Source organism: Ruditapes philippinarum, unplaced genomic scaffold (assembly GCF_026571515.1).
Source record: "Ruditapes philippinarum isolate M1 unplaced genomic scaffold, ASM2657151v2 ctg239_1_1_1_1, whole genome shotgun sequence".
Classification (NCBI taxonomy): domain Eukaryota; kingdom Metazoa; phylum Mollusca; class Bivalvia; order Venerida; family Veneridae; genus Ruditapes; species Ruditapes philippinarum.
The window spans coordinates 114,298-125,744 of NW_026858173.1; the positions used below are offsets into that span (position 1 = coordinate 114,298).

The window sequence follows — 11,447 nt, forward strand, 5'->3', positions numbered from 1 at the left end:
ACTTTTTTTTTTTATAATGAAAACAAGGGTTTCCTGTTCCGTTTCCTAGCAAATTTGTTTCCGGTTTTTAAACCCTATTTTTGGTTTTCGGAGCTTTTAACCCCCTTTAAATTTCCATTTGGGCCCCCGATGTTCCAAAATTCATCAGGATTTATTTCCAAATATTTCCGGGAGGGAAACTCATAATTTTATTTTCTTACTCCCAAAGGCAAAAGGGGCCAAAGGGCACATTACCTTAAAACTGAAAAAAAATTTTTCCCGGAAGCCCTAAAATTAATTTTCCAAATTTTTAAACCCAAAAATTTCAAACTTTAAATGGGGTTTTTCCCTATTAAAAAAAGAAAAGACCCCTATTGATTTTTCGCGCCGGGCAAAGGTCCCAAAGGGGACATTTTCCTTGATTTAGAATAAAACCAAATTTCCGTCCGTTTTTCCAAATTTTTCCCCTTTTGCAAAATTTTGGGTTTTGGGAGAAAAACCCTTTAATCCAAATTTTTGGGCCCAAAATCCTAAAAACTTTTTATTTGGAAGATTTTCCAATTTTCCCTTTTGGGTAAGGGAAATACCCTAATTTTATTTTTGGGGCCAAAAAGGTCAAAAATTTTCTATTTTTTCTTTAAAACTAAAAAATTTTTTTGGGGGCCCTTTTAAAATTTAAAATTTCATTTAACCCCCCCAAGTTAAAAAAATTTAAAAGGGTATTTACCAAATTATTGAAGAAAGGGCACCCCCTATTTAAATTTTTTGAGGTCAAAAAACAAAGGTTTAAAATATTTTCCTTTTATAACATTGAAACCCTTTTTCCGGTTTAAGGGTTAAACAATTTTCCTTTTTTCAATTTGGTTTTTGGCGCATAACTTAATTCCAATTTTGGGGGGCCCCCCCAAAAAAAAAAAAAGGTTTTTAAAAAAAAATTTTTAATAGGGTGATTTTTCCCCTTAAATTTTGGGGAGAAGACTCATAAATTTATTTTTTGGGGTCAAAAGGGCAAAAGGGCCCCCAAGGTAAATATTACCTTTAAAACTGAAAAACATTTTTCCGGAGGGGATAACTTAAGTTTTCCCCTTTTTCCCCCCCAAGTTCAAATTCAAAAGGGCCCGTAATTTTTTCCATATTGGGTAGAAGACCCCTATTTATTTTTGGGGTTTTAAAAGTTCAAACGTCAATGGCACTAATTTCCCTTTATACTTTAAAACAGTTTTCCGGGCCTTTAAACAATTTTTCCGGTTTTTGGGAATTTGGTTTTTCCCTGGCCAAACTTTTAATTCCAAATTTGGGCCCCCCAATGGGTTTAAACTTCAAAAAGGAAGAAATTGGGCCATAAATTGGGGGTAGAAGAAAACCCCCATTTTATTTTGGGGGGTTTCCCAAATCAAGGGGCACTAAATTAAATTAAAAAAATTTTAAAAACATTTTTTGGAGGGCATAACTTAATTTTATTTTTAAACCCAAATGTTTCAAAACTTTCATAGGATGATTTTTTCCCAATTAAGTGGCTAGAAGACCCCCATTGATTTTTGGGGTTCAAAAAAGGTCAAAAGTCCAAAAGGGCACTATTTTTCCCTTTAAAACTTAAAACATTTCCGTCCCGGGTTAAACCCAAATTTCTTTTTAAGGGAAAATTTGGGTTTCCGGAAAACATTTAACCCCTTAAACTTTCCCCTTTGGGTCCTTTTAAAAAGTTTCCCAAAAATTCAAAAGGATATTGCCCAAATTTTTTGGGGTTTTGAAAGGGCCCCCTTAATTTGCAAATTGGGGTTTCCCCAAAAAAAAAATTTCACAAAATTCCCTTGAATTTACTTTCAAAAAGTTTTCCGTCCGGGGTTTTTAAGCCCAAATTTTTCCGTTTTTCAATTTGGTTTCCGGAAAACTTAAAATTTTCCCTTTTGGGCCCCCAAAAAAATTTTTAAAAATTCATAGGATGATTGCAATTTTCCCTTTTTAGAAGACCCCTATTGATTTTTTGGGCCCCAAAAAGTTTAAAAGGGCAACGTTTAAAATTTTCCTTTAAAAAATTTAAAAAAATTTCCCAAACATTTAAATTAATTCCCCCTTTTACCCCAAAAATTTTTCAAAACTTCATAGGATGATGGGCCATTTTTGGGTAGCAGACCCCTAAATTATTTTGGGCGGGGGGGGCACAAGGGCAAAGGTTTAAGGGCACTTTTTCCTTTATAATAAAACAAGGGTTTTCCCGGGGCATAAAAATTAAAGTTCCATTTGGGCCCCCAAAAAAATTTAAACCCTTCAGGGATGGTTTTTTTCATATGGGTAGAAGACCCCTATTAATTTTCGGGTCAAAAGGGAAAGGGCCCCCTATTTCCTAAAAAATTTTTTAAAAAAGTTTTTTGGAGCCATTAAAATAAAATTCCCTTTGGCCCCCAATATTCCCAAAACCCCCAGGGTTATTTGTCCATAATAAAGGTAGAAGAACCCCCCCATTGATTTTTGGGTTTACAAGGGGCAAAGGGGTTTAAAGGGCTTTTTTTAAAAAACTTAAAAAATTTAAAACAAAATTTCATTCTGCTAAAATTTTATAGGATGAACAGCTAAATTCCCATGTCTTACAAATGCTTCATCCTTACTAAAAAAAAACACTTTCGGCATATTAATGCTCGCCTAGCGGCTGCTCTTTGTTTATTCAATATGGCAACTTTGGTTTTTAAAGATTTGTTTTTCGCTTAAATATGGATGCGATATTATTGAATCATCCTTGACATCAGTATCTTCATTTTTTTAGCTCCACATTAGCAAAAGGTCAGCTTTTTACAGACAGTCAAAGGGATTCCTGGTCTTCCGTCATCCATATTTCAATTTTAAATTTATAATTTTAAAACTACTCAGTTTTTGAAAACGTTTCAAAAATATTCTATTTACTGGTGTGGCAAGAACGCTTTTAAATTGATTTTGGCTTTTGCATTTGATAAGGTCACAGTAGGTAACAAAAAGATTTAGATATTAACAACCATCCCTTTTCTCTTATGCCCCTTTGCTTTTTTTGCATTTTTTTAAAAGCCATTTCCTCATGCTCCCATTTTCCAAAATTTGTAATGTTTTTTTTGCAAAAAAAATCAAAATAACAGAATTTGAAAAAATTTATTTTACTTTTTACAGGGTTTAAAAAAAATTTTAATTTCGCAAACTATTTAAAAATACTTTATTTTTTATTTTTTTTTTTTCTCAGAAATTTTTTAAAAAATTTAAAATATTTTTCAAAAAATACCTTAAAAATTTTTTTCTTAAATTTCATAGAAATTTAAAAATGTTCAATTTCACTTTTTATCCCCTGTGAAAAAACTTTAAAGGGTTTAGTAATAATCTTTTGTTTATTACATTTGAAAATTATGTACAATAAGTATTCTAGGTATTGTTTCGTATATTTTTATTCATTTTTCACATTTAAATTTTCTCATTCATGTTAAGGATTCTAGTCATGAATGTACTGCATGCATTCATATTTTGGATGTATATTTTATTAGTTACCCACCTTAATAATGTAATAAAAGTTGTTCTCATTTAGTTTATTCTTCCTTCTTTCCTCTTTTCAATGTAATATTCAACAACCAGTGTTAATGTCTCTATCAGATTAATAATCTGTAATTCCGTGGGGCCCGATATTCCGTTATTTTCTTTACAATTGCAACGTTTTATTGAGACACATAATTATGCATTTATAATGCGCAGCGAATACATCAGTGCTTTCAGCGCTTTGATTATACAAGGTATGTAAAAGCTTTACACTATTTTAGTTTCATCTTTATTTTCTTTAAAATTTAAAAAAAGGTTTTTGCCCCAGAAAACCCCTTTTTAACCCCTAAAAACCTTTTAATTAAAATGTTACGATTTATCAAATGTTTGTTTAAAATTTTTAAGTTTAAAGGGATTTTCATATCAAACGCGCATAAAAATTTTTTTAAAAAAAACGAGAAATTTCATTTTAAAAAACAAAGCCCCAAATTTAAAAAATTTGGGTTTTCTCCCTTTTTTCCCCATGGGCATTTTATTGGCGCCGCGCCGAAGCGCCGGGGCCCCCTTTTTGGAATGAAATCAGATTTTTTTGAAAGGGCGGGCAAACAACTTCTCCGGGGCCCCTTTTTGCGGTCATTTAAAAAAAGCCCCATCATTTCCCCATTTGGGGATTTTAAAAAAAAGTTTTGATATGTACAAAAGAATAGCGAAAATGGGGAATTTTTTGGGAATTTCATTTAAATAACCTTTTTCCCTCTTTTTCGTTTTTTTTTTTATCATTTTGTAATACACAGTAGGTTTTTTATGGATTTAAAATGAATGAGAGGGTTGATGACCCAAATATTCCGAAAAACCCATTTATAGAGGGATGAATCCTATGGGAATTTTCCCCCCCTTTTCCCGGTTTTTTTTACGGGGTTTTCTAGTGAATCACAAAATTTTTTGTCCCCCGGGCTCTCCCGTTTTTTGGAGTAATGTTTGATATCGTTACCCGAACAGAAAACAAATATTTTAAAAGATAAAATAAGCTTTTTTTCCCAAAAGAATGTTCGTCACTTTGTTTTGGGGACAAAATTAATAAATCAGGAAACAAAATCTCAAATTTTTGATTATTTTTTATTTCAAAAAAATACCCAATTTTGAAAAAAAAACCCCCTCCCAACCCAAAAGCATGTTTCATTTTTTTATCTTTATGAGATAAAAACAATAAATATATGCTTACAATAATTTGAGAAAAAGGTACATTTTTATGGTATTTAATATGACACTAATCAACTTTGAAACATTTTCTATAATTTGTTATTCGGTGTTTAGTAAAAGATGCCGAGGAATTATTATTCAAAGTTTTACAAATAAGATTTTATGAATTATCAATTGGATTGATTAATTTAAAAAAATGATAAAAGTAAAAATACAAATGTACATGTAACATTGTTTAAGAATAAACAATATTATATATTGAAAGAGTTAAGCATAATTTTACTGACTTTTTCCAGTTAAGTTTTACTTATTAATCGTCGGTCAATATGACAATTGAATTCTTAATATTTATTTTACAATTTTGATAAAAAAAAGAGTAGTAGTAACGTTAAAACTCAGTATTCAAATAGCACATAAAACACAACAAAGAGAGGAAAACAATATTCATAAAATCTGTATTTTTATATTTAAAATATAGATATTTACAATTATTGTTTAATAAACAATTATGCTCAACATGATCAACATGGTAATACAACCAGTGTCATATTTTTACTAACGTGAACAGATATTCTTAAGAGAGGGTCTTTCGCTTATAGCGATAACATAAATAAGAGACAATTCCACAAGTGTGGTGTTGATCATGCGTTACACGTATGGATTATAAATGATGGTATACATGTATATCCGTTGCTATTGATAATCACGATCATAAAGAAATAACAAGTAATATTCTAATCTCTAGCATGCCAATCAAAGTTCATAATGAACAATGTCTTTCATCCGGTCATTCTGGTAAAAACAAATTAACCATTGAAAAGTTTATAAGAATATCTTGTCATCATATGTCTTTTAGTTCATCTTCACTTTCTGCATTTCTTGCTTGGACGCCCTTTGATGCTTTGCATCAATGCTTTTCTTGTAGTTTATATCTAACAATAGCAAAATCATGTATCTGATAATGTAATGAAGGAATATGATTGTCGCAACTGTCTTACTGTTTCCTTGTTGATAAGTTAAACAGAATTTTCTTCTTTTTTTTCCGATGTAAAAAATAACTTATTAAGTAACTGTTGTCAACTTGAACATTATTAATAAAACTAAGAACTCTCTTCAACATTTTTATGAAACGTCATTATTGAACATGAACTTTCAGTGGATTTTCTTCCAAAATCTGTTGTATAAATTGCACCAGGCCTGTGACTGCATTCGTGTTTCTATCACAATTGTATATCCCTTTACCAGACTGAAAACCGATGTCAAAGATGCCGGCCAAGGATTTGAACTCCGGTTCGCCCAGCACCCGGTCACTACTCTGCTCAGGAAGTGCGTGCTCATCTTTGTAGTGAAGAACAATCAACGCGCTGTTTTGTGGCTCTATGTAAAGAAACAACAACACTTTAAAACTGTCTTCCAGATAGAATTATTATTTGTAATAACTTACTATGATAATTTACAAATTTTGATATTACAAGAAACGAATAAATTGATAAAAAACCGGAAGTATCCAAAAAACATAATTTTGATTGCATTCTTATCAAACATTTTAAGATCCTGTAACACAATTTCTGTATGGTTTTATATCATAAATATGATCCTAAAATTAAGATTTATCGATTTTGTAAGTTCTTAAAAGCATTATTTATAAATATATGACCGGATTTAACATTTCATGTAAATAAAGGACGGTGATAAAAATTAATTTTCTATAAAGTCTAAGTCAAATTTTTCTATAAGAAATGAATACATATATTTTAATGATTACATATAATATGTACACATATTAGCAGTACATATTTTACATATTTTTCGATGTTTGAAATTTGTTTTATAAGCATTATTATATACATTAAATTATATATAATTTCACTGAAGTGTGGTATACAGCCGCAATTACAACATACAGGATCTTAGAAAGTGTTCATTAGATACATAAATACATCATCATATGAACATAAGAGAAGATAACTGTTCAAATAAAAATGAACACATTACTTGTAATTCCCTCTATAGATTTAGCAGCGTCTGTTCCTATTCTAGATGCATTGATGCAAAGGACTAGAAGCGGCAAGGTCGGCAGAATATCAGTCGAGTTCTCGCATGTTATGAAGGCCAGCTTTTTAGCACCAAACTTTCCTTTTGCGTTTAGTTGTGCCACGATTTCCTGTATGACAAACCCTACCTGATCATTCCTCTTCTGACAGAAGAGCTGAACTAAAAATGATAAATATATACATTTGATTTTATGCAATAGAGCATTATAAAAATTTTGAAGAAAATCTTTAAATGATACAACATTATGAAGAATATCAAACAATTGACTTTCGGAGAAAAACGTTATGTAATAATACTGAATAAGCAAGTTATGTTACTTAATAAGTTCGGTTATTTTGCAATCGATTCAAACTGTTAAGTGTATTTTTTTCTTTTATTTTTCTATTTTTTTTTTTAATTTGAAGGCTGCCATATAAGTCAAGCGGTCCGTGACCAAATGTGTCGACCAGTTTGTTCCCTATAATTTTGTCGCGGCTACTTTGTAGCATGTTGTAGTTACTGTGCAGCAGGAGAAACAAAATCATAAACGGTTAAAACGCTTTTTTTACAAGACCTTTATATCGCCGCTACTTTGTAGCAGGCGACACAAAAACTAGAAAGAGATTCCATTTTTATTATGGATTACTTATATTTTGCAGTTCTTATACAAATCAACTTTTATTTACAAATATTTTATATTATTATCTCATTTGTTGTTACAGGTTGTTTCAGTATATACTATTGCAAAAGCAATTAACTACCTACCTGGCGCTATCTGAACACTGTCTTGTTCCAGTTTGGTAATTTTGTTTTTCAGGTCTTCTTTGTCTTTTAGTAATTGATTGTTTTCCTCCCGTAACTTAGTCATATTGTTTTTACATTCCTCGATTATCTTTTTATTTGCTTCATTTTCATCATTCATTTTTTGCAAATCTCCTGAAATCTTGTTCTTCTCTTGTTTCAGTTTTGCGATAATATGTTCAGCTTCTTTTTTCGATTTTCCCGCCTGTGTTGGATCATTAAGTTGTCTATTTTCTTTCACAGCTGGCTCGGAAAATTCTGGTTTTTGTCCTGCCAAATAAGCGTCGATTTTCAACTTTTCTAAACTCGGAATTGTATTTGATAAAGGTTTACTTTTATCGGACTTTTTCCTTATCATCCCGGCAAATTGACTTATTTCCTGTAGTAAAGATGTCGTCTGGTAGCGTAGACCAGTCTGAAGTATCATACAAACAATATACATGTATGTGACTATATTAAAGAAGCATTCTCTTTTTATAATGTGGGTGCATTTCTATATTTATATTTTAATATTAAAGCAGGACGCCTCCAGATTCATTCTAATTTTCATGAAAATTTTGAAAATGATTTTTAAAGTTAAATATTGTGAAGTTAACAAAGAAAGTAATTCACACGTTGCAAAACAGCACTTACAACTCATGTAAATTACCAAAAGAGACGGTTTTCCAAGTTTAATATTCTTGAAATATTTCGGCTCATCTGTAGACATGCAGCTTTAAAGTTAGATGTAACGTTAGGTACTTACATATATACATCTATAAATTTATCTTCTTTTTTCTATACATTCTTTTCTTTAAATAATCTCAATAATTCATCTTTAAAATCTTGTTCTGTTAACGTTAACATTTGTTTAAGTGGACACTGTAGGAAAGTTACTTATAAATTGGTATAACACAATACCATAACTTACATGAAATTTATAGACGTGAAACTTAAATGCATTTCTTTTAATGTAGGTACCTCAAAGTCTAAATCCTGTATTTATTTATTTTTTGTTGTATTTTTTTTTTGCTGACCAAGTAAACCAGACGTGATCCCCATTTACCCATTTATCGGTATAAATCGAGGAACCATCCCATACTGACTACAAAATCACTTTTGCATAATCATTTTTCAACTTGAAAAATAGTAATAATAAAAAGAAACAGTAATTCTTGATTTCAAGACTAAATTTGTTGAGTCATAAATCTTTTTTTTTCATTTATTTCATATTTGAAGTATAACAATACAAACATACACATTAACATACAATTCGTAGACTCATACCTATATTTTTTAAAAACAAAAACACTACAAAGTATGAAAACACCCATTCACTCCATATTTCTACCATATATTCATTTATTTCGAATAATAGAAAGAATATTTAAGATAAAGAAACTGAAATTTAAAGTATATACTAAGACATTAATTTTAACATTATTTGGAGTAAAAAGGAGAGTGAAAAAAGGAAATTTGAAGTATATTAAAAAATATTTAACATTATTTGGAGTAAAAAATTGGAGTCATAAATCTCAATGATGGCACCATTTAAATTGAAAAAAATAATACAAGGAAGGAAAACAAGCTAGGTACCTCAAGGCTTGACAAGATTTTGGTAGTCATCTCTATACTTTTCTTCTGTCTCTCCTTAAGCAACTCATTTCTGTCTGTGAATCAATAAAATCATAAAAAAACATTTATAATTTATTTTAAACTAGAATTTTTTAAAGAAAATGTGGTAATCTTCTAGAATAAAAGATACTGGCCAATTGCGTTAACAGAGCATAACAGTATGGAACAAAATCTTTGATATTCTGAATCTGTGATATTTTAAAGGCATATTATATCCAAGAAGTTCATATTCATTAAATTCTTTAGAAATGTCAAACATGTGTTTAATAATGTTTCAATAAAGAATGTATAGCATGTTAGATGATTAACAGCTGGAGAAAGTAGTGAATGTGCAGTAATGTGACGTAAAGGTAGCAAAATGTAATTATAAACAAAGTAGTAGTTTGACTTCCATACAAAAAATAGTCAATGAAATTATACAAATTGCCAATAAAGCAAAAGAAGCAAAGTAGTTCATCTTTATGGCCAATGAGTATTTTTATTTGGAAACTGTAAACATTTAAGTTTTTTTTAACCTGTTTCAGACACGGACTTACATGTTATGTAGATATACATGTATTAACATTTGTTTACCAGTATCATTTGTGGAGGGGTCGTCTAAATGGTGTAGAAGTTGTGAAAACGACAAGTGTAGGGCATCAACTGATGAAGCGACTACAAGCAATATGTTATCAAGTTGAGATAATTGAGTCTGAAATGAAAGCGAGTTCAACCATGTACGAGAGGCCATGAACAGGCTCCACTCTTTGTGGAGTCAGCAGATATTTCATTTTACTAGACGCTAAAATAAACAAACAATTAGACAAAAAATACATTGTTCCCATAATAAACGTATATAATGTTGTTGTTGTTGTTTCTTTTTTCCTTTAACAAATGGTTGAACTTATGTTTTTAAGAAGAGAATAATATTTTGACAAAATATTTACTGAGCTTGTGTTAGATGAGATCGATACATTTAAAAATAAAGGAAATTTGGCTCATTTATTGGTAAATTTACATTATTATTTAAGTTTTCCGTAAAAGTAAAGTAAGTTTATCAAAAAGGTTTTAACGATATGTTCGATTTTGACAAGAAAAACGAGCCATATATATGCATGAGTTTAAAATATCATATTACTGGTATATCAATTGCCACACACATATTTATACTGCTTATCTGGATTTTACAAAGTCTGAATCCACAAACTTACCTCACATTCCGGGTAAAACGCATGTTCCACTCTTGAAAATTGCGTTCCCATTTTTGATGAGCGTCAATATCGATGTCAGTGGAACTGTGAAGAAGAAAAACTCATAGGGAGTGTTTTGTTTTTCCAGGTCGGGGAAAAAACGAAAGTGCAAAATATAACAAACTGTAGTGAGAGAAGGCGTTATATTTTGTAACAATGCACTTGACACAAACCAGACCACATAATATCTTAATTAATTAATTAATTGATAAGTATTGAGATGTATGTCTAAAGTACAATTGAATTTGACTCTAATTATTATTTAGGATAAGAATCGAAAGAAAATATTACATAATACGTCGATATATTGATATATATGGTTGAACTATACATGTACGTATGCCCCTTTGCATCATCAACGCGTTAAATATCTTAAAGAAGAAAATATAAATATATGCATTCATTTATTTTTAACCTATCATTCTCTTTTTTATAAAATCAATTTTACTTACCGAGATTTTCCTATATATTAAATGTTTAGATTAAACATGAATCTACTTTCGGTTTGAAATGCATTAGAAACAGGTATCCCTTATCTGTGTTAATTATTAATAGAAATGATAGAGTGATTTTCGGTAAATTTTCTGACGCATTTAATAGGAATCCTCTTTCTACTTTCGTTTTAAATAAACAGTATGGGAAAGTCCCGATATCAATGGGATCCCGCTTAACTCTAAATATAGAACTGTTACATTGTACATGTATGTGTTTATATTTGCGTGAGGTTAAACTACAGTAAAGTCACCATACTAACTGTAAACATGTTAACCTTTTATCTTTATGCATCACCTTTTTCAGATATCTAGACATACTTGACTTTAGTTTGTTTGTATACAGATTAAGGATACTATTTTGAATACGTCTTAGGAGCGTAGCTAGCGTTATGCACACGTTTACGCACGTCAAGGAAAATGAAAATTAAAATACATGTATACTTAAAACAGTTAGAAAACTAAAAGGTATGGGCGAGGGTGTTGTTGGAGGGTTAAGTAGCATGATTTTAAAATTAATTTACCTCTTATTGCATTTTTATAAACAGAATTATTTTATATTCTGCATATTTAATGGTCGTTATATAATCATAAATTTTATCAAACATTT

At 30.2% G+C, this 11,447-nt stretch overlaps 1 protein-coding gene across 1 annotated transcript; it reads right to left on the reverse strand.

Annotated features, from left to right (window-relative positions):
• Nucleotides 1–5,565: 5,565 nt before the first annotated feature.
• On the reverse strand, nt 5,566–10,973 carry LOC132752366 (uncharacterized). Its single transcript, XM_060742680.1, has 7 exons — nt 10,799–10,973; nt 10,308–10,391; nt 9,691–9,808; nt 9,079–9,152; nt 7,468–7,918; nt 6,664–6,882; nt 5,566–6,045 (listed from the first exon to the last, which is right to left on the reverse strand). The coding sequence occupies exons 2-7, from the start codon at nt 10,356–10,358 to the stop codon at nt 5,804–5,806; spliced, it is 1,155 nt and encodes a 384-aa protein (XP_060598663.1). The 5' UTR covers nt 10,359–10,391; nt 10,799–10,973; the 3' UTR covers nt 5,566–5,803.
• Nucleotides 10,974–11,447: the final 474 nt, after the last annotated feature.

What these genes read in the sequence shown, in the direction of transcription:
- LOC132752366 (XM_060742680.1), bottom strand. Translation starts at nt 10,358, where the DNA reads ATGGGAACGCAATTTTCAAGAGTGGAACATGCGTTTTACCCGGAATGT. An exon ending in CGTTTTACCCGGAATGTGAG is followed by an intron (nt 9,809 to 10,307) that starts GTAAGTTTGTGG and finishes CTTTCATTTCAG; the next exon opens with ACTCAATTATCTCAACTTGA. An exon ending in CCCCTCCACAAATGATACTG is followed by an intron (nt 9,153 to 9,690) that starts GTAAACAAATGT and finishes ATTGATTCACAG; the next exon opens with ACAGAAATGAGTTGCTTAAG.